Raw genomic sequence first — 23,441 nt, forward strand, 5'->3', positions numbered from 1 at the left:
GATCCACTGCTGATATCTGCTGCTACTTTCTCCTCTCTCCAGTGCTTGTGGCCTTCCTCTGCTGCTGGCAAGGAGGGAAGGAGATTCTGTGCTGGAGGCTTTTGTGCCGGCTGAGAGCCAGTAGGAGGGAGAAATGTGGATGCTGCTAGGCAGGTGGAGGGGTGGGAAGGAGAAGCAAGGTGTGGGTACTGCTAGGCAGAGACGTGGGGAGAGTGGTTCAGGCATCTGCTGGGTGGTCAGAGAGAGTGTGAGGGGAGGTTGGAGATGCTGAGCAGGAAGGGGTGGTAAAGAGGTGGTCAGGGATCAGCTGAGCAGGGGGAGGGAAAGGGGAGGGAAGGGGTTAGGGAAAATTTGAGCGGGGGAGAGAGGTAGCCTGGAGAAGATGATGCGGGGGAGGGTGGTCACGAATGTTGTGTAGAGATGTGAGGGGATAATTGGGAAAGAGTAGTTGGAAGCAGTGAGGGATGATGTGGGCATGGAGGGGAAGTGACAGGGTGCAGGAGCCATAATAGGTTCGTTTTGGAAATGTGCATTTCTTCTGTCTTTGTAATTTGCTTAGAATTGAAGGACACGTATTTCTGTTTATGGTTCTAGTCCAGTTTTTGTGGTCTATTATTCTGCACGAGTAGTAAAATCCAGTCCAAGGACGGGCAAATACTGCGAAGTATAGGATAGGGTTGGGCAATTCCGGACCGGATTTTCATGATCTCCTTATTGAACCTGCATGAAGTACATTTTGAATGCACATGAGAGCAAGCTGCATGCATAGGGAAATCTTTGCAGCCCTTGAGGGCCGGAATTGCCCATCCTTGGTATAGGAAGTGCATAATGGAGATGCATGGTAGGAGAGTGCAAGCTGGGCTTGGGTGTACTGAGTGCTAGTACAGAGGGGATTGGACAGCCAGGTAGAGGGGTAGAGCTCAGTTTCAGTGAGTGGCAGTAGCAGTGGATTAGACAATACCGAGAAAGTGGGATGGAGCTCAATTTCCATACACAGTGAGGAGGGGTGGAGCCGGAGACTTCAGGAAAGGAGGGGCAGAACTTAGTTTGGATTTCAGAAATGCAGGTGCCGGGCAACTTTCCTCTTGATTATAATTAGATTTGGTGAAGGTCATGTACCTGTGTACTATGTGTACAGTCGGGGTGAGGTATGTAACTAGCATGTAGGGATTTGTATTGGTCTTATTTGTGTTTTCTCAATAGGATGTGCATTGGTTGTGCAATGCTGCTTTTTCATAGGTAGGGCTATTGCTTGAGTCCTTAATGGAAGCGCTGCTATTGTATGACAAGATTGCTACAAATGTGCTGAGGGGTCTTTTTCACGTTTTGTAATTTACAATGTGCCTAGTAGTAGAGGGAGTTTGTGTTGCTTTTACTAAGATGACACCAGAATCAGAATGTATTTTTTGTATGATGAGTTGTACAGGGAAATTTCCTAGTTCTGCTCTGCCCACGTCGTCGGGGGACTTCTGTGGATGCATTTATCCCCATGGCAGTAATTGTGTTGAGTGGGTGATGCATGTGAGCATCATCTGTCAGGTGTGTCCCAATAAAAGGAAAGGTTGAGAACCCCTGCCCTAGAATATAGTAGAGATCCATGAATTACATAGGTAAGTAAAAAAAATATTGTAATGTAAATATGTGTTTGTAATTATATCTATCTAGTATGTATACATACACACCTTCACAGTCAGGTCCATAGTCAGTCATTTTCCAGATAAATTTACCCAGCTAACTTTGGAGGTATATTCAATGGTGCAGCCTCACTATTGAATATAACCGACTATCGTAAAGTTAGGTGATTAACTTTCGGACAGCCGACTAACTTTAAATTCTGGAGTCAGCTGGATAACTTAGCAAGCTAATTCAGCTCTTCTTTACGCCCCCGGAATGCCCCTAACCTAGCCGGCTAGAATTTAGGCAGACGAGTGCCCAAATCGTCATTTATCCAGATTGCTTCAGAGTTATGGAATATGGACCTCAATGTCTTAAGAAATTGGGCCTCTATTGTGAGACCTCCTGGCCTCTCTAATCTGCCGTTTTGTCTTTCAGAACTGAGAAATTCATTTTGTTTTTTCTTTTTACCCTGTAGTCTAGGCATCCTAATTTTACCACCAAGCTTAGAAAAAGCTACATTCTTTCAATGGAAAGTAAGTTTTTGTTTCTGCAAGTCTGCCTTCCTGCTAGCATTTTACCACTATTTTTTTCCTGCGTAGAGAACAGTTGGCGTCTGAGAAGAAAAAAAGAGAGGCTGTAGAAAAAGAGAAGGAGCTGATGATAAGGGAGAAAGAGGAACTGATGCTGAGGTTGCATGACTATGAGCACCAAATAAAGAGGGCAGAGAGAGGTAAACCATAGCACTTATACACTGTGTTTTCCTATTCCTTTACAGAACTCTTATTACTTACCCACTCCTTCAGTTTTTAAAAATCATATTTCAGCTGTACCACGAACAAGTGGACTTTATGCCAGATTTCCTAGGGAAAATGTAGGCATACTAGAGATGTGAATCGGAACCGGAATCGGTTCCGATTCACATCGTTAATTTTCTTTTGTGCGGCCCGATCGTGGTTTTGTTTATCAGCTGTGCCCGAGCCGATAAACAAAAAAACCCACCCGACCCTTTAAAACTGTTCCCTTAGCCTTCCCCACCCTCCCAAACCCCCCTAAAACATTTTACAAGTACCTGGTGGTCCAGTGGAAGTCCCGGGAGCGATCTCCCGCTCTCGGGGCCGTTGGCTGCCACTAATAAAAATGGCGCCGATGGCCCTTTGCCCTTACCATGTGACAGGGTATCCGTGCCATTGGCCAGGCCTTGTCACATGGTAGGAGTAATGGACGGCCGGCGCCATCTTTAAAAATGGCGCGGGCCATCCAGTGCTCCTACCATGTGACAGGGGCCGGCCAATGGCACGGATACCCTGTCACATGGTAAGGGCAAAGGGCCATCGGCTCCATTTTGATTAGTGGCAGCCGACGGCCCGAGAGCGGGAGATGGCTCCCGGGACCCTCACTGGACCACCAGGTACTTGTAAAAAGTTTTGGGGGGGTTCGGGAGGGTGGGGGAAGCTAAGGGATTAGTTTTAAAGGGTCGGGGTGGGTTTAGGGATTGTTTTGGTGTGCCGTTTTTCCCGCCCTCCCCCAAAACGATAAGAGAACCCCAGGAACAAAATCGTGGGGTTCTCTTATCGGGAGCCCCCGATTTCTGACGATTTTGAAAATAATCGTCCGATATTTTCAATCGTCCGAAGCCCGATTCACATCCCTAAGGCATACTTTCCCTTTGAAATTTGCACTGAGCTTTATGTGCGAGTATATTTTTCATAGAAAATAACTTGTAGATTTTCAGTTTTAATCTACACACATTTCGCAAGCCTACCCAAGACGTGCCTCTCCTGGGAATGTCTCCTCTAACTGCGCCCCAAAGTACACGCCCTGAACATGGCGCATACTTTTAGGCAGGTGAAGCCCATTCCCACATGTAAATCATTATTTACCTGTCTAAATGGCTTTAAAAATTGTTATCCTTGAAAAATGCTCGCTGCTCTTGCATTATTTGTAGAGGAAACATAGTTCACCATAAAAAGACCCCGGGAGGGCTTACCTATTGTTCATGAATGGTTTTTCTTCCTGCTTTTCAGGGTTCCAGCTCAATTGGAACCATCATCCACCTTTATTCACAACTGCCTGAGTGAGGATTTTCCCATTTTACACTTCCCTCCCATCTCTCCACCTCCCACAAAGTCACTTAGCTCAGTCATTTTAGAGACCCATTAGCACAAGGAATTTAGCCAGATGAAAAGAGCCAGTGGTGGAGGCGTTCCAGGGGCGTGGCTATAGTTTACACAGGGACTCCTGTTATTCAAGCCAAGTGAGTCTGGTCAGCAAAATACGCATCCTACCCAGGCATCTAGCTAGGTATTTTCAGCAGCAAACTTAGCTGATGCCGTTAAATACCTGGGCCCGCTGAATATCTACCTCGATGTGTCACCGTTATACGATGATTGGCATTCCCCACCAAAGGCTGTGATTTGCTGCCTCCTGTGTATCCCCAACTTCCGCTGGCCAGGAGAGTAGAAACCTAATCTAGGAACTGAACATCTGTCATCTGTATGGCAGCAGGACACATCTGTATGACACAGATTATAAGTGTTTAAGAAATCAAACTCTCCAGTTCTGCAGAACATGTGTTAGAGGTTAGGTTTATAAGTATAAAGTATCTAAGAAGTCCACATTCAGTAAGCCAGTGGACAGCTAAGGTTTGCAGTTAACGTTATCGGCTTACTTTAGCCAAATATTCAGAGGACACATCTCCCGCTCAGTATACTCAGCTAAAGTTATCTGAATAACTGAGCCATGCCATTTGAACATAGATGGCTAAAGTTGTCTAGGTACATATATTTGGATACGTTTAAATAAAACAAACAAACCTCTCTCGGGCCAGCCACAGCTTGATTTCCCTTTCCCTTCAGCCCATCACCCTTTCCCTCTTCCCATGCAGAAAAATTAGTGGCCCCCACCCCCTACCCCAAAACCCACAAAACTTTGTGTAACCCTTGTGGGAGGAGGAGAAGCTGTAACCTCCCACCCTGTGGAAAACTTATGCTTGGGGGAGCCAGCAACCCCCCAGCACCCTCCCTTACCTCCCTCCCACTATTTAGCTTTGCGCCAACGATGCTGAGAGTGTACGCTGTCAGTATTATCAGCAGAGTAATGGGGGGAACAGAACTTCTGTCCTCCCAGCTAGTATTTCATCGTATTCAAGTGAGCCTGCTTGCGAGTGGGGATGATGTACGAAAGGGGTTTGCTGCAGTGTTGTGACTTTGGGTGGGAGGGTGATTGCCTACTGGTGGGGGAGAGTATGGGGATGCTGGCCCGTCATTTTTCAAAATGTGGAGAATGGCAGTACCCCCGGCATAACTTTTTCACATGACAGGGGGCTTACATAAAGCTTTGGAGGGTAGGAAGGAGAAATGGGTGGCAAAAATCGTACTGGACAATAACAGTTCATCAACAGGGATTCTTTTATGTTACATATGCACTCAAAACACTGTGCATGGAACTAAATAGCACAGTAAACAAGAGTGTAAATGCGAAGGACCCCGGCACGGCCGTGTTTCGCATCAGGGCTGCGTCAGGGGGACCGGAAGATTCACAGGTTTGTATGCTGTAGAATGGACACTTTGCGAGACCTTCCCGGTCCATTCGATATTTAAATACTGCTCGCACTTTTCATCTTCGAGACATCGGGTTGTTCAAACTTATTTTTCTTCCCGTGATGGTTCCGGCATCCGTGCCCACCCTTATAATGGCTTAAATTCTGAAAATCCTTTCTGAAATACACCGCGGCTGAGAAGGTCGCCGGTCCCATCTCTTACTTACTTTACATTGGGAGACCTACCCGGTCCGCTCCACTTCTCAATAAACATCGGGTTGTTTGAAGCACCATTCCCCCGCGATGGTTTCAGTATTCGCGTCTAGCTCCACACTGCGGGTTAAATTTTGAAAAACCCGTCACACTTCAACCATTAAGCTGATTTTCAGCTACAAGCAAAGTGTCCATTCTACAGCATACAAACTTTTTTCATGTCATCGACCAGTTTTCGTCAGTGCCCCCAGTGCCCTCTCCTTCAGAGGAGCAGTGCTGACATGGTGTTTGAAGCCTCTTCCACCCGCTACTGCTGGAAGCCAGAGAGGGTGCAAACTGAGCCGGTTTGCGGCGAGACAATCAGCTTTTTTAATTTTAATGCCCGAACCGAGGGAGAGGTTTCGCATGGTCTGCGACGCTACATTCGCTCCATAAAGTGCACAGACATTTTCCACTTTTGGGGGAAAAAAAGTGCGTCTTATGGAGCGAAAAATACGGTACCTATCCTGGAAGAACAGCTTCTTGATAGCGGTTCCCTGTACGTACCCGGATCAGTCCAGACAGTGGGTTATGTCCCCCTTCCAGCAGATGGAGTCAGAGCAAAAACTGTAAGCACGGCCCCTAATAGGTTGGAGCTCCTTCTGCGTCCCTTCAGTATTACTCTGACTCCAGCAAATGAAAGGTGGCACCTGCGGTTCCTCAGTATAGTTGGATAGGTTTTGTTTCCTTTCCTTTACTTTCCTCAGGGTTGTTCTTTTTTTCTGTATGGATCAACTTTAAAAAAAAAAAAAAGAGAGAGAATTTTCAGTGTCTTTTAATTTACTCCCATCTCTGAGCTTGCAGGCAGAACTGTCAGGGACAGTTTTTAATTGTTTTCTTCCTCTATCTGTGCATTGGGGTAAGTTTTTTGTACTTTTTTCATTTCAGCCTTGTTAAGTTAGCTGTCCCGGGGTGAACGTTGGTGGATCCAACCTCGCCCCCCCGCAACCCGCCCTGAGACGTCGCTTCCTCGGGGTAGCTGAGACAGAGAAGTGCCATTCCTCTGTCTCCTGTCTTGCTGCTGCTGCTGACAGCCTCCGGGAGAGTTTTAGCTCCGTCTCTCTCTCTCTCCCATGCCGCGTCCAATGCGATGTTCCGCCTGCGGGGAGTCCGGGTCCAGACTCCCACGAGGGCCTATGTGCGAGGTGCCTCCCCAGTGGGGAGGGCTCCTTGAGGCAAGGTGGACGTTCTTTTTCGCACGCTTCTGCGCGCCTGCCAGCTGAGAGGGCGGCCCCGTTCCCGTCTGAAGAGGGAACGGCGGCCATCTTGGATGTGCAGCTGCCTGCTTCTCTCCCTCCCGATCTCTCTGCCGACTCCGGATCTTCGCCTCCCCCACCGATTCTAACTCCAACAGTCCCACCCGAGGCTAATTTAACATCGGGGCAGCTGAATGTGGGCCCCCCCCCGGGGCCATTCTCTCCAGAATTTATTTTGCTTACTCATAATGCCTATTTAGCTCGCCTCTCTCAAGATGCAGCAGCTCTCCCTCCCCCACCCAAAATCCCCAGGATTGAAGGGAATGGGGATTCTCCAGACCTCATTCAAGTTCCCGCACCACTTGTAATTCCAGGGGCAGGGGTCACTCAATTACCGGGAACTGGAGCCTCTAGAGTACGGGTGGTCTCACAACCACCCAATCTGGCCCCCCCCCCTCCTCAGAATCCTGACGTGGACCTGGATGATCCGACGCCACAATTGGATGGGGATGACCGCTGTGTCATACGGCTCTTTCAGAGGGACGAATTGGACCCCCTCATCCCCCAGGTCCTGGATGAATTAGATATTGAGGCTCCGCAAGAGCCTGCTGTGCCCAGTACGACTGGGAGAAAGGGGACTCTGTCCTGGTGGGTCTCCGTCCACCAGCGAAGACTTTTCCTTTTCATCCCAGGCTTCTCCAATTGTTGTCAAGAGAGTGAGATGTTCCTGATGGTTCTCTCAGGGTCGGCAGAGCAATGGACAAGCTTTATCCACTTCCAGAAGAATCTTTGGATTTTCTCAAAGTACCCAGCGTTGATGGATCTGTGTCCGCGGTCACAAAGAGGACAACTATCCCAGTTACTGGCGGTACCGCGCTAAAAGACATCCAGGATCGTAAACTTGAAGTGTATTTGAAGAGAATCTTCGAAGTTTCTGCTCTTGGGTTCCGAGCGGCAGTCTGCAGCTCTCTCATGCAACGAGCGGGACTATGTTGGATGCAGCAATTGTTAGGGGCTCAAGAGCTGCACCCTTGACGAAGCACGGCAAGCGGACCGTCCGGAGGCGGCAATTGCATATGGAGCGGATGCTCTGTATGATCTCCTCCGAGTCCTGGCCAGATCCATGGTCTCCGCCGTCTCAGCCAGACGCCTTCTTTGGCTCAGAAATTGGTCAGCGGATTCTTCCTCCAAAGCTCGGCTCGGCTCCTTGCCCTTCAAGGGCAAATTGCTCTTTGTTGAAGAATTGGAACAGCTCATCCAGTCCCTTGGAGAGAATAAAGTGCATAAGTTGCCTGAAGATAAACCTTGGAGTTACAGGACCTTCAGCTCAACGTGCACCCGCTTCAGGGGCCAGCATCGTTTTCGTCAGTCTAGATCAGTTCCTCAGAGACCAATCTCCTCTTGTTCGCAGTCCTGGTCCCATTCCTTTCGTGGCCGAAGACAATCCAGGGATAACCCCGCCCAAGGGGCTCCCAAGTCCACACAATGAAGTATTGCTGACCCACTTCTCAATTCCCAAGATAGGGGGACGACTGGCGCTCTTCTACGAGGAGTGGGTCAAGATCACCTCAGACCAGTGGGTCTTGGATATCATAAATCACGGTTTCGCGTTAGAATTTGCTCGGCATCTAAGAGACCGGTTTGTCTTCTCCCCCTGTGGCCCGGTGAAGAAGCAAGTCATTGTAAGGCAGATGCTGGATCGTCTTCTGAGATTGGGGGCCATCCTCCCAGTGCCCTTGCAGAGCAAGGGTCAAAAGGGCCCTCAAGATCCTGCATTTCCAGATGGAAACGTTGTGTTTGGTGATCGCAGCAGTCCACACAGGGGAGTTTCTAGCCTCACTGAACTTGATGAAGGCTTATCTACATATTTTTCTAAAAATCATGGCTGTCTCATTGTGTCTCTAACCTTGAAAATATCTTTTTCTTTGAATATTATGATTATAACGCTTCTTATCTTTAAATGCTAAATATTGTATTTGATGTACTCCTTTTCATCACCAGCTTGTTGACCAAAGTGATACCTTTCAACAATTTTCTCTGCAACACTTGTTAAAATCCTTTCTTGATAGCCCTTCTTATGAGTTTCTTTCAAAACTTCAACAATAGACAATGTCTCTTTTTGTAAAACACGTTCTAAAGTCCAATTTTTCAATACTTCTGAATAATCCCAACTTTTACTGTTATAGCGGAGCACTTGTCTAGCGCTTGCAATATGCAACTTTGATTGAGCCGCACTGCCGTGCCTCCAGCGCAAAAGGTCTATTTGACCGTTGTCAGTACTTTTAATCAATCCCGACCAATTTTAGTTTTATAAATGGAGCACTTATCTGGCGCTTGCAATGTGAAAACTTTTGTTTTGCTGCGCTGCCGTGCCTCCAATTCAAAAGGTTTGACCACCACCATAAAAAATCATGTGAAGTTAATGGCACTTAAATGAGTCTTTGGATATGATAGTCAATAACAATTGACATTGCTAACAACAGTTCACCAGATAATAGGTTAACATTAAAATAAGTGACACCATATAAACAAAAATGGAGGTTTTTGAATAATTTTATTAAGTTAAAAATAAAAATAAGAGAATATAAGACCGGTGACTGAAACAATTGGCTTTCAAGTAGTTTCCAAGTTTTCGGATCTCTTGCCAATGCTGAGGTCTTTTCTCTGTAGTAAAAAAATAGCTCAGTTATATTGAGTAATAAAGTTGTATGATTTTAAACAATATAATATTGAAAATCCAAGCAGATTCTCGGCAACCTACACATAGCTAGTTATTCTTTACCATTAATTGTATACTAGTTATTTCCCAATAATATTGTTGTTTGGCTTATCTACATATTCCTATACTTCAAGCACATCAACGCTTCCTTCGCTTCAAGATTCTCCGACAGCATTTTCAATTTCAGGCTCTGCCATTTGGTCTGGCGACTGCGCCAAGGACGTTCACCAAAGTCATGATAGTGGTAGCCGCCGCTCTCCGAAAGGAGGGAATCCTAGTTCATCCTAGTTCATCCTTATCTGGACCACTGGCTCCTCCGGGCGAAGTCCCGGGAACTGTGCTAACAGGCTATTGACAGGGTTCTCCACTTCCTGCGCTCCTTGGGATGGGTCATCAACCTTGCCAAGAGCCATCTCACCCCCTCACAGACTATCAATTTCCTAGGAGCACACTTCAACACCAGACAAGGGAAAGTCTTCCTACTCCAGGATCGGGCAGATTCTCTCATAGCTCAGGTCCTACACTTCCGGGATCTCCCCATTTCCACAGCCTGGGACTACCTTCAGGTGCTGGGATCTATGGCTTCCACTATAGACTTAGTGCCGTGGGCTTTTGCCCATATGTGTCCATTACAACAGGCGTTACTCTCGCTGGAAGCCGGTGTCCCGAGACTTTCAGGCTCCTCTTCCACTCCTGGACCCGGCCAGACACAGCCTGCGCTGGTGGACCAGCCTGGACCACCTGTTGCAAGGGGTGGATCTGGAGATTCCACAGTGGGTGATTGTCACCACGGATGCCAGCCTCTCCGCTGGGGAGCTGTGTGTGGGATGCAATCGACTCAGGGGCAATGGACTCCCCCCCCCCAGGCGACATGGCCCATCAACTGTCTGGAGCCCAGGGCGGTTTGGCTGGTGCTGCACCGTTTCCTCCCCTTAGTCCAAGAGCAAGCGGTGCGCATTCTTTCTGACAACGCAATTACAGTAGTATAAATCAACTGCCAGGGAGGCACGAGAAGTCGAAACGTCTCCTGAGAGACAGACCAATTGATGGCATGGGCGGAGCTCCATTGTCCACATTCCGGAGGTGGACAATGTTCAAGCAGACTTCTTAAGTTGCCAACACTTGGATCCCGGAGAGTGGGAGCTCTCCGACGAAGCAATGCAGCTCCTAGTGCGGTGATGGGGGACTCCCCATCTAGATCTGATGGCCACACAACGGAATGCGAAAGCCTTGTGCTTCTTCAGTCCCAGAAGGGAGCACGGCGCGGAGGGAGAAGAAGCCCTGGTCCTTCCATGGCCACGGGACTTTCTTCTCTATGTGTTTCCTCCCTGGCCGCTGGTGGGGAAGGTACTACGGAGAATAGAACTTCATCAGGGTCCAGTAATCCTGGTGGCTCTGGAATGGGCTCGAAGACTTTGGTTCGCAGACTTGGTCAACCTGGCAGTGGACGGTCCCCTGCGGCTGGGTCATCTCCCGCACTTCCTCTGACAAAGCCCAGTATTTTTCGACCGGGTAGATCACTTCTGTCTTGCGGCCTGGCTTTTGAATGGCGCAGGTTGAGAAGGCGCAGGTACCCGGACGAGGTTATTTCCACCCTCCTTCAAGCGTGTAAGCCATCTACGTCCATTGCTTATGTCCAGGTCTGGAAAGTTTTTGAAACTTGGTGTATCAATATGCATGTCTCGCCTCGGCAGGCGTCCATTTCCACCGTCCTCTCCTTCCTCCAGAAAGGCTTGGAGAAGGGCCTGGCCTACAATTCCCTGTGGCAGCCATCTGGGTCCTTCTGGGTCGTTCTGATGGACTTCGTCTGTCTTCCCATCCTGACATTATCCGGTTTTTGCAAGGGGTAAAACATGTCAGACTTTGTCATGCAGGGAACCTTCCCTCCGTTTTTCGGACTCGGGAGTTTCATTACGCACGATACCAGCTTTCTTACCTAAGGTGGTTTCCGCTTTCCATCTGAACCAGTCCGTGTCCTGGAGGACAGTCCTAGAGATCTCAAGCGACTTGAAGTAAAACGGGTTCTCTTCTACTATTTGGAAGCTACTAATCCTTTTCATCTGACAGATCATCTCTTTGTTCTCTGGGGTGGTCCCAAAAGAGGCTGCAAGGCTTCCAAAACCACCATTGCATGGTGGTTAAAGGACGCAATTTCTTCCGCTTACATCAGTTCTGGACATATGCCTCCTGCGGGTATCAAGGCTCATTCCCTGCGCTCCCAGGCTACCTCTTGGGCGGAAATCCAATCTGTCTCTACTCAGGAGATATGTAGAGCAGCTACCTGGAAATCGTTGCACACTTTTGTCATTATCGCTTGCATGTTCCTTCTCCGGAGTTTGGCTCTTTTGGTGCTCAAGTTCTTCGTGCTGGGCTATCCACGGGCCACCCTAGTAGGGAAGCTTTGGTACATCCCACTGTCTGGACTGATCTGGGTATGTACAGGGAAAAGAAAATTATTACTCACCTGCAAATTTTCGTTCCTGTAGTACCACAGATCAGTCCAGATGCCCTCCCTGTCTGGACTGAGCCCAGCTCGTTTTCTGCTTTATCAGTCTGTATACCAGTTCCTTTTGCAAGTTCTACGAGTATTACTAAGAGTTATCTGTTTCCAATTGAGTTTACAGTTCAAAGTTTATATTTGTTGATCCATACCATGTACTTTCTGGCTTTGATATTCTCTATACTGAAGGGACGCAGAGGGCGCTCCAACCTATTAGGGATCGTCCTTACAGTTTTTGCTCTGACTCCATCTGCTGGAAGGGGGATATAACCCACTGTCTGGACTGATCCGTGGTACTACAGGAATGAAAATTACTAGGTGAGTAATTTTTCTTTTATTTCAACATGCAGGGTCAGCAAACTGCAAGCTCTGGTGTCATACCCACCTTATATCTAATTTTGTCATAAGGTGGTCCTACGTACGCATCTGAAGTTCCTCCCTAAGGTGGTCTCTGAGTTCTATCTCAATCAGTCCATTGTCCTACCTTCCTTTTTTCGAAGGTCGCAAGCTCACCAAGGTGAGCGGGCACTGCTTGTAAAAGCGCTCTGGCCTTTTATCTGCAACGGATGGCTCCTCACCGTCTGTCCACTCAACTTTTTGTCTCCTTCGACAAAAACAGGTTGGGGGTTGTGGTGTCTAAGCAGACCTTCTGCTACCCACAAGTGGGCTTGCAGCTTAAAGGTCGCATCAAGGTTCATTCTGTTAAGGCCATGTCATTTTCGGTGGCTCACTTGCATGCCATCCTTATTCACGAGATTTGCAGGTTGTAAACCTGGAGTTCGCTCCAAACATTTGCCTCTCATTATTGCCTGGATAAGGATTGCCGACGTAAGTTGTTTTGGACAGTCAGTCCTCTGTAATCTGTTTCAGCCATGAAACCCTGACTTTTCCTACCATGGGCCCTGTTCTTGGGTGCAGGCCTGCTCCCCTAGTTTTCGCAGCTCTAGTTATTGTGCACATTGGCACCTGTTCTATGCTGTTCATGTTGGGAGCAGCCTGGAGTTACATTATCACCCATGTGTGAGGACTACCATGCTGCTTGTCCTTGGAGAAAGCAGAGTTGCTTACCTGTAACAGGTGTTCTCCAAGGACAACAGGATGTTAGTCTTCATGAAACCTGCTTGCCACACCGCAGAGTTGGGTTTTTTTTTGGGGGGGGGGGGGGTTTTCACAAACTCTATGATGTAAAACTGAAGAGGGACCCCGCATGGTTAGCGGCATGCTAGGCATAGTCAGTATGTGTCAGTTTCTAGAAACTTTGACAAAAGTTTTCCATGCCGGGCTGCATCTGATGATGTCACCCATGTGTGAAGACTAACATCCTGCTGTCTTTGGAGAACACCTGTTACAGGTAAGCAACTCTGCTTTTTTGTTATCTGGCTATATGTAACTGGATAATTTTAGGATGGTTATATTCAGTGGCGCATTTATACTACTGAATATATGGGACAAGTTATGTGGCTAACTGTGGCAGGATATGTTGTCCACTAAACAGCTTACTAAATATGGACCCCCCCCCCCCTAGTTAATAGCTATTTATGGACTTTTCATCCAGGAACTTATCTAAACCCTTTTAAAACTCAACTATATTAGTTGCCTTGACCAAATCCTCTAGCAACAAATTCCACAGTTTCATTTTACAGTAGCGCATATATATTTTTTTGTTTTACTGTAGATCTTACAGATCAGATTCAAAAAGCTCGAAAGCTGGAGGATGAGAGGATACGAGCTCAGGAAGAGGCTGAACGTCTGGAGGCTGAACGGTTAGCTGCTCTTCAAGCCAAGGAAAAACTGGAAAAGCAAACAGTTGACCAGATCAAGAGCCAAGAGCAGCTGGTAGGAATCATAGTAATTACTGTAACCCATCAGATGGTGTTCACCTTAATTGCCTGGTTGACTGACATGCTGCTTTGCTTGTTTTCTGATGCATTGTACAGGAGAACATAAGTTAGTATCCATCACATGTTGCAAGAAGGGAAATTTTTTCCATGAAATTTAGATGCAGATCGCCACCAAACACACAGAAGCCGATATTCAGCTCCACTTGGCTAGATAAGTTCCAACTTATCCAGCTGATTGGCGTGGTTTAGATATTTGGCCATGGTCAGTGGCTGCCTCTTAGCTGAACAAATTCTTAAATATTCTCCTTCCACCACTTAAATATTTAAGGATTAATATTGCTATCTGGCTAAGTGTGTGTGGGGGGGAGGGGAGAATAGGTGTAACGGGGGAGAATCTGAGTTAGCTGGATAAGTTATCCAGTATTCAGCATTAGCTGGATAACTTATCCGGCTAACTCTGGTCGGCTTAAACACCTGTCCTAAAGTTAGCCAGCTAAACTTATACAGGTAACTTTAAGATATCTGGATATATTCAGCGATGTAGCCATAGGCTAAGTTAGCCGGATAAGTATATCTGGCTAACTAGTTGAGTCCCATAGCAGCTGAATATGGACTTCACAGTTTTTATCAAATGAATTCAAAATTCACATTCCGTTTCGCAAGTTTGCATCAACTGTATTATATGACTTGCTAGAATTGCCTTACTCAAATTTGCATATAGTAATTAATTACACATTAAGTTAAATGTGTAATTAACTACCATAATCATAGCAACTGAAAGCTACAGTGCTTGCAAACTTTTTTTTTTTTTTTTAGAAATTGAGTTGATAATTCAAAGAAATTTTTTTTCTGTTTCAGATTTTCATTGCATTTCTGAGGCAATATTTGTATTAATGACTCCTAGGTAATCTCCCCTGCTGTTTTCTGAGAATAAGCAGGCTGAATTAGTCATTATTCAGCCTGCTTATTCTCAGAAAACAGCACCATCAAACAGACTCATCTCTCCCAGCAAGTAGAACTTTGAACTCTCTTGAGCATGTGCAGGGTTTCCAGTGTGGGCATTGTCTCATGATCCTCCTCAGTCATTTTTTGTTTGAGCACAAGCAAGGATATGTACTCAGTCTGTCCTCATATTTTTTTTTCTAAAACTTAAGATTGGATTTTTTTACTTTATTATATTTTCTTATAGTTATCTCACTGCTTCAGCAGCATCCACAACAGCACTTTTCAGTGCTACCTAAATAAATAATACAAAGGGGAATTTCTGCTCAAAGGTCTAGCCTTTTAAATATGTTGGAGAAAAAACAAATACCAATGCTGAGTGGTTTTAAAAGTTGCATTTTTGGTAAAGTAATGTCCTCCCCCCAACGGTCATGAGCTCTGCTATCAGTGCCTTGGTCTGGAACATGACCAGGCAAATTGCTATGCCTGTGGACAAATGTCCCTGCACTCCCAACCTTCCAGGGCAATTCGAAAACCTCTTCAGTGTTGCAGCAGATTATCTTCTCTCAGTGCAGCATCCTCTGCCTTGCCAGGAAAAGAGTCGAGCAGGAGCTCCTCAATAACTTTCTTATTGGTCCAGGCCACAGCCATGAGGTTGAGTAAGGTCAGCCACCCTCCATGGAAGAATAAGTGTCATCAATTACTAGGAGCTGTTGGAGTCTTGTGTGGAAGAATCACAAACATTTCAAGTGTGGTGCACTGGCGCTGTTGAAGCAGCCATCATCAGCCCAAGGTGCGTTAAAACATCCACGTGCGGAGCATCCCATCAAAACGTTCAACGCACGATGCACCAAGTCACTCGACCCACAATGCACACTTTCATTTGACGCATGGCACCCCAATGCACTCAATGTATGACTCATCAATGCATTTGACACACACGATGCATATAATGCACCGGTGCACCTGACATATGATGTACCAAAGCCCGCTGTGCCTGCAGCCCATGCTCCATCAATGCACCTTGGAGCTTCTGCGCACTAGTTGCACAGTTCATCCAACTCTCTGAAGCATCAGCATGCACATTAGGTCAACCTCTTCCTTCTGCACCAGCTTCAATACAGTCAAATCAGTTGAAGCCCCACTCATCCAAAGCTTCCAATCATTTCACTTTATCAAAATTGTCAATGCAACAAGCTCACAGGCTGCTCTACCAACACAACCTTTTTCAGCTTATCCTAGATCTGCAGGGGAGGGGGAGGCATGTTAACACTACCCCTTCCAATAACTAGAATTCTCACTCCAACAAGGATGCTCTCAGAGGGTCTTTGCTTGAAAACACCAGACCCAGTGTGTTGCATAATTCTGCTCGCCTCCAGTAATCCACTAGTCCAGATGGAACCTATACTGGTCTAGGAAGAGGATGTACCACCGCTCACATCATGTCATAGAATATATCAGTCACTTGATCAGATTGCAGGTTTGGTGAGAAATTTCTTTGCCTCTCTGTCTAGAGAGATGGAAAAAACAACCAACTTCTCCTCTCCTCTATTACTGCAATGCTTCCTCAGACCAGTGTCCCAGTCTTGTCCATTGGCCTGAACACATCATCAGAACCTGAGATTCGGGCTTCTTCATCATTGTGCTCTCTAGCAGCCGAGGCTAGTTGGTCAGAGATGAATGGCAAAGATATATCTCCTAGTTCACCCTCTTTAGTCATTGGAGTCCTGAATAAGTGAACCCTTGTCAGTGGGTTCAGAGAAAGACTTTACAGATATTCCTTCTGACTTGTTTCCAGACTTTCCTGTCCACACTTTTCCCCCGGAAGACTTAACCCTACTCTAAGTTTATGGAAAAGGTGGGGACAGAGCTGGTAGTCCATATCCATAAAAACAAGACTCCCATTCAGAATTACTTGGTTTGCTTCAAATTCTGGACACCCTGTCCAATCTGGCAGCCTTTCCAGTTCACAACATCCTCAACACTCTACTGATGAGAATGTGGGAAACTCCTGTCTCTGGTGCCCCTATGGCGAGAAAACTTGACCTTAAATATAGAGTTCAAAAGTATCCAGGTTTCAATGTAGTCCAACTTCCATGCCAATCTGTAGTAATCGAGTCTGCTATGAAAAAAGCAAAAAAGACCAGAATTCACTTAAACTTGCCTCCAGTAAAGGATCATCAACTACTTGATAACTTCGGCAAAAAAAAATTTCAAAGTTCCATGCTTTCTGCTGACATCATTATCCACCAGTTTAAAATGTGCAGTACATTTACAAATGCATCCAGAAGCTAAAGCCTTTTCTACAATCTATGGAAGTGGTATTTGTTACCCCCAGCTGCTTTTGAACAAGGAAGAAGGCATCCATCACCTGCTCAGATCTGTGTATGAAATGTTTGATTCTACTTCATGTACCTTGTCAGCCTCAATTGGGAATCAACATATGGAGTGGCTTAGAGTAAGCAACATGCATGAAGAAGTCCAAGAGAAGTTGGCTGGCCTACCTTGCTTGAGCAACAACTATGTGGTGAGAAACTCAGAGAAATGGTTGCTCAAATTCAAGATCAGAATGGAGCAGTGCAGATTCTCGACAGCTCCCGAACAGCCCTTTGCGACAAGTTGTTCCTTCTTCACCTACAAACGACTGTGAGGTCGATATTCAGTTCCACTTAACTAGAAAAATAAGGTCTGGAGGTGGCTGAATATCTGGCCATGTTTAGTGGCCGCCACTTATCCAGATAAGGATAAGGATTTTGGGGCAGAGATACTTAACCAGGTAACTTAATTGAACAATTCTAAATATCAGTACTTATCTAGCTAAATTAACCAGATAAGTTAGAAACATTAGCCAAATAAGACTTATCTGGCTAACTAGCAACGTATTTGGGTATATTCAGCAGCATGCTGCAGAATATTCTGTCATAGACCTAGTCCTGGGGGAATTCTGTGCTACTGCAGAGCACAGAATTTGCGCAGAATTCCCCCCCCCCCCCCCCCAATGCAGAATTGCCAAATTCTGCGCAGAAAATAGCAGAGGAGAGCCTGGCATGCAGCAAACGGAGCACGCGAAGACGAAGGCCCCCGTGTGCTGTGGGACGTGCTCTGTCTGTAGCGAAGATGAAGCCCCGGCACGCCATTCGCGGCGAAGATAGAAGGCCCCCGTGTGCCGCGAACGGTGTGTGCTCCACTCACAGCAAACATAAAGGCCCTGGTGAGAGAGAATTTGTGTGTGAGAGAGAGCAGGAGGGTGTAAGAGAGAGCATGGGAGGTAAGAGAGTGGGGGAGGGGATTCAGAAAGAGAGAACCTATATGGGGGAGGGGAGGGTGAGAGAGAGATGGGAGGTAAGAGAGCGGGGGAGGGATGCTTCTGTGGATGCTTCTGTGGATGCTTCTGTGGGTTTCAGAGAGAGGGAGCCTATATGAGGAGATTGTGAAGGAGTGTGTGAGAGATTGGGAGCTTGTGTGTATGAAAAAGGGATCGTGTGTATGTGAGGGTGCTAGCCTGTGTGAAGGGATTGTGTATGTGTGAGACAGATCCTGTGTGAAGGGGTGCGTTTAAGAGATACATAGGTTGCCTGTGTGAGGATGTATGTGTGAGAGAGAAAGGGAGCTTGTGTGGGTGTGTATGCAAGAGAGAGGGCCCCGTATGAGGGGATGAGTGTGCGCGAGAGAGTGAGGGAGCCTATATGAGGGTGTGTATTTGTGTATTAGAGAGAGGGAGCATGTGTGTGAGAGAGGGAGAGACAGAGAGAGTCTGTGTGAGGGGCAGTACTGAGAACGGAGTCAAACTCTGGGACTGGCAATAGAGTGGAAGGGGTTGCGCCTAGAGATGGAGGGGAGAGATACTGGCAGGTGGAGGATTTGGGGCCTGAGAGGTCAAAGTGGCCAGGGGAGTAGGGAGAGCGAGTGGAAGGGACACTCTTACAGTGAATTTCTAGAGAAATTCTGCTCAAAATATTTAAAATTCTGCATCTTTAAGTAATAACTTTTTTCTGTATTAATTTTAAATGTAATTACTTAAAGACTGTCTTGTAAATTGTGTTATTTTGACCAATATAAAGTTTGCAGAATTTTAAATTTTTTTGCACAGAATTCCCCCAGGAGTATAGAGCAAAATTTCACTCAAATTAACAATACATTGCAAATATTTACATACACTTTGCTTAAAAGGACCTTAGATAATTGGCACTCAGACTATACCATCTAGATCGGTGTCCCATGTCTTATAGCATATAGGATTCCTCTATATTTATAATCAGCCCAGGATAAAGTCAATGGCAAAGAGTCCCAGGTATATATATATCTGTTTATTTTTATATTTTTATTGGTTTTGTTTTATTTGCATAGTTGTTTATTTATTAGATTTTTATTTTTATTTTTTGTTTTCTTTTATATTTGAATTTGTGAACCGTTTTGGTCAGACTTGTCTGTGAAAGTCGGTATATAAATGTTTTTAAATAAATAAAAATAAATAAATATATATTTTTGAGGTTTTTTATGCAAATAAAATCTCTTTGCTGGAAATAAAGTAAAGTAAATTAGCAAACTAGCACTTATTTTGACTGCTCCAGTCTGAGAAATCTAAATTAGGCTTATCAGACAAGACTTTAAATCCACAGGAGCCGGCAAATCACCAGATGCTGCGGTATTTCGAAATTTTCTATCTTCAAGGGTAAAATCAGCAATAGAAATAAGTCACAGCTCTTATTGAATCAAAATACAGGGTAATTGTTTTTCACTCTTGGGGTTCTTTACAATATAATGCTGAATAGTCTGTGTCAGTCAGCCGGATAAGTTGTATCCAGCTAACTCCCTTAGATAGACTTTGAGTATCTACGACCATATTTCCACAGACAACTTTACTGTTTTCCAATGATACTGTCTTCCACTTCTTCTGGCCCAGCATCAGCAGCCACTTCCGGCCAGACAACAACAGAATGATTGTCATCAACCAAAAACCACTCAGTAGACCTGGACCCAGCTTTTTATCTCTTCCAACAATCTCTACCCCCTCTGTTCTGGTGAGAGGAAAGAATCAAGCCCTTCTTGCAAATATGGCATCAGATAACCAAGAACCTATGGGTCCTCAAAATTGTATAATCTGGCTACCAGTTACAGTTCTCCTAGCTTTCATCCCTCCCTGATTGTGTGCCTCTCCGTCCAGATCCATCTCACCTGCCACCACTTCAGAAGGAAATCCAATCACTTCTGTAATAAATGATAGAGCCAATCCCTACCTCCTAAGATGGGCAGGGCTTCCACTCCCCTATTTTCTCATCCCCAAGAAGTCAGGAGGATTGAGGCCCATTCTGAACTTGAGACACTTGAACAAACATCTGCTCTGAGAGAAATTCAAAATGAATTCCCTCAGCACAATTCTTTCTTACATATAGAAAGACAAATGGTTGTGTGCCTTGGATCTGAATGATGCATATGCTCGTACACCCATCTACCCTTCAGCTTGGCACTACCTATGCTTTCAGTTGGTATCCTTCCACTATCAGTGCAGGTAGTTCTTTTTGACCTATTGGCAGCTCCAAGAGTATTTATGAAATGCCTCACAGTACTAACAGCATACCTATGTTGTCAAGGAATTCAGGTCTTCCTGAATCTGGACTAGACAGCAACTTCTTGGGAAGAAATACTCTGTTGTTTCCACAAGACAGTCTCTCTTTTGCAACACTTGGACCTTTTAGTCAATTTCAAGAAATCAAATCTAGTCTCCACTTTGAGACACCAGTTCATCAGAGCATAGGTAGATTCAAAACAGGAGAGCATATTCCTCCCTTCAGAAAGAGTGAACATCATGAGCTACTTACCCCTCTGTACTTAACATTGAAAGGCCTGCTATTGGACCTCTTCCAAATGGCAGCAACCATCCATGTAGTTCTGCTGACCCGCCTCCATATCTGCTACCTTCCTTGGAGCTTGCATTCTCAATGGGATCAGCTAACTCAACCACTGTTGACAGTGGGACAAGTCACAAAGGATATGAAATGAGAATTTCGATGGTGATTACATCCCCCAGTTCTCACAGAAGGAGCCCCTCTCTGAGCGCTCCCTCATCAAGTAACATTGACAATAGATGCCTCCACCAAAGTGATGGGGGGGGGGGCTCACACAGGATCCTTCCAAACCTAGCAAATTTGGTCCAGTGAGGAAAATCGGTTTCAGATCAACCTCTTAGAGTTAAGAGCAATAAGATATGCTCTCTCCGTGTTCACACATCCTCTTCAAGGAAAATGTATTCTGATTTAGACCGACAACCAAGTCATTGTATTTTATGTCAACAGGGAGGCACAGGGTCTTGGCTTCTCTGCCAGGAAGCACTAGGAATTTTGGAAAGGGTAGTCAAGAAATCGAGCTGTCCTACAAGCCACCTGCTTTCTTGGAATCTCAAACATGCTGGAAGATCACCCCAGCAGAGTGTTCCGTTTGCACAAAATGGTCTCTACAGCAATTAGAAGCAGACAAACTATTAGACTTATGGGATCTGCTGTCAGTCGATTGCCTTGGAATAAAACAGGAAACTAAATCAATTTTGCTCATTTCTATTCAGCAATCTCAGGCTAGCTCAGGATGCTTTCCTGCTTGACCAGGAACAAACCTCTTGTATTCTTTTCCACCAGTACCTTTAAAACCCAGAACAGTGCAGAAACTTCTCCAGGATCATGCATATCTGATCCTCTTAGCTCCAGCATGGCCCAGACAGATATGGTTTGCATATCTAATTCAACTCTCCAGCAGTCCTCCCATACATTTATGAATGGACACTATTTTGTTGACTCAAGACGAAGGAACACTTTATCATACCAACTTCCCAATCCTCAGCCTAACAGCTTGGATGTTGAATGCTCAACAATCACAGATCTCAGTCTACCTACAGAGATAGTAGACATAATAGTCTCAGCCATGAAACCATCAACTAGAAGGAATTGTGCTCTCAAATGGAGTATATACTCAAAATGGTGTCAACAAAATGCTTTGGACCCATTCTCTTGTGAACTTAAGTATTTGCTAATGTACTTATTCCATTTTTCTGATTCAGGCCTCACCACATCCTCAGAGCTAGTGCATCTCAATGCCATAGCGGCATACCATACTGTAATGGATTAATATCTATATTCATGAAAGGACTGTGGCATGTCAGACCTCTGGTGCAGAAACCTCCAGTTCCATGGGACTTGAATGTTGTCCTTGCTCAATTCATGAAGCCTCCTTTTGAACCATTAGTCAGCTTTGCTTAAGTTCTTAACATGGAAAGTACTGTTCCTGATTGCAGTTACATCAGCTAGAAGAGTCAGCAAACTCCAAACTCTCGTCCACTATCCACCTTACTTGCCATTCTTCCACCGCATGGTGGTCCTCTATACTCACCCAAAGCTTTTGCCAAAGGTCATCTCGTCTTTTCATATCAACCAAGGTGTAACTTGTCTTCTTTCCAAGATCTCATACTCATGAAGGTGAGAAAACCCTTCATATCTTGGACTTCAAAAGAGCCTTAGCTTTATTACAAGAAAATAATTCAGCCTCGTAAATCTTCTTAGTAGTTTGTGTCGTACAACCCTAACAGATTGGGCATGCAGTCGCCAAGCATACATTGTCCCAACTGGATAGCAGAATGCATTAAATACTGCTTCATCTTAGCAGGTTCGCAGATCAAAGACTCTGTCAAATTTCATCAAGTGAGAGCTATGATCTCTTCCATTGCTCATTTGCAAGAAATGCCTCTCAAAGATATTTGCAAAGCTACAACTTTGTTGCAGGTTACATCTTTACATCCCATTACTGTCTTGACTATCTGTCGAGGATTTACTGTAAATTCAGGCAAGCAGTTTTACATAACCTGTTCTCACAGTAATTTACTCTCCACAGTGGAATACAGGTTGCTTATTCAGTAAACACTCTGCTGCAATCCTCAGTTTGGGACAGCTCACATGTAATGGCTAATTCAGCCTTCTTATCAAAGGAAAAAAACAAGTTTGCTTATTGTAAGCAGTATTTTTGATAGCTAGCAGGATGAATTAATCATGGAATACCCACCTACCCTTCTGGAGAGTCGATTGCATAGCTAGATTTAGCTCTAATACAGATTGAGGAGGCTCACAAGGCAGCACTCGCATGGGAACTCCACACATGCTCAGTAGAGCTCAAAGCTGCCAGATGACATCATACATATGTAATGGCTAATTCATCCTGCTATCTATGGAAAACACCATTTACAGTAAGCAAACTGCTTTATAAATCTATAAGTAAAACTGTGGTGCCACTGGACTCATTGACAGAATTCCATGCAGATATTGCATTGATGGGTACAATGTGTAAATAAGGCAAAAATAGCAGAGGTATGAGAGCAAGATTTTTTTAAATAGTCTGCGTTCATAATAAAATACACTTGCCTTTAATTCTAAAAAATATAACAAGCTAAAAATAACCCTTAAATATAAGGAATAAACTGTAAAGATGAAACAGAAACAAAATTAGACAACTTGATATTTTGAAAAATCTGGCTGGCACTGCTCCTTTTAAACATTAACATTTAACCCTGGACATTATTTGTCGTCTTTTTTTCCATGTTCTTAGTTATGTATTCTAGTTCAGTAAATATAAAACACATGGAAAGTATGACTTTGATTCAAACCCCCCTTGCATTTCTTTTTGAAAAGTACTAAATTTCCCCCCAAAAGTATGAAACTAAATTTAATGTTGTACCAAGCTACCTCTTTCACAAGATGGAGACAAATTGTCCATAGATTATTATATATCCTGAGATCTACTGTGTATTACCCAGTTGATATTGCACTGACTGATGTAATGCAACAAAATTCCACTGTTC

General features: G+C 45.1%; 1 protein-coding gene across 5 annotated transcripts in view; it reads left to right on the forward strand.

Annotated features, from left to right (window-relative positions):
* Positions 1-23,441, forward strand: part of EZR (ezrin) — a 247,899-nt gene that overhangs the window by 213,136 nt on the left and 11,322 nt on the right. For all 5 annotated transcript variants that reach the window (XM_029596635.1, XM_029596636.1, XM_029596637.1 and 2 more), the window contains exons 10-11: positions 2,217-2,347; positions 13,498-13,658. In XM_029596635.1, the coding sequence (XP_029452495.1) occupies positions 2,217-2,347; positions 13,498-13,658 (292 nt within the window). The remainder of the gene's footprint in view (positions 1-2,216; positions 2,348-13,497; positions 13,659-23,441) is intronic.

This window comes from Rhinatrema bivittatum, chromosome 3, assembly GCF_901001135.1.
Source record: "Rhinatrema bivittatum chromosome 3, aRhiBiv1.1, whole genome shotgun sequence".
Classification (NCBI taxonomy): Eukaryota; Metazoa; Chordata; class Amphibia; order Gymnophiona; family Rhinatrematidae; genus Rhinatrema; species Rhinatrema bivittatum.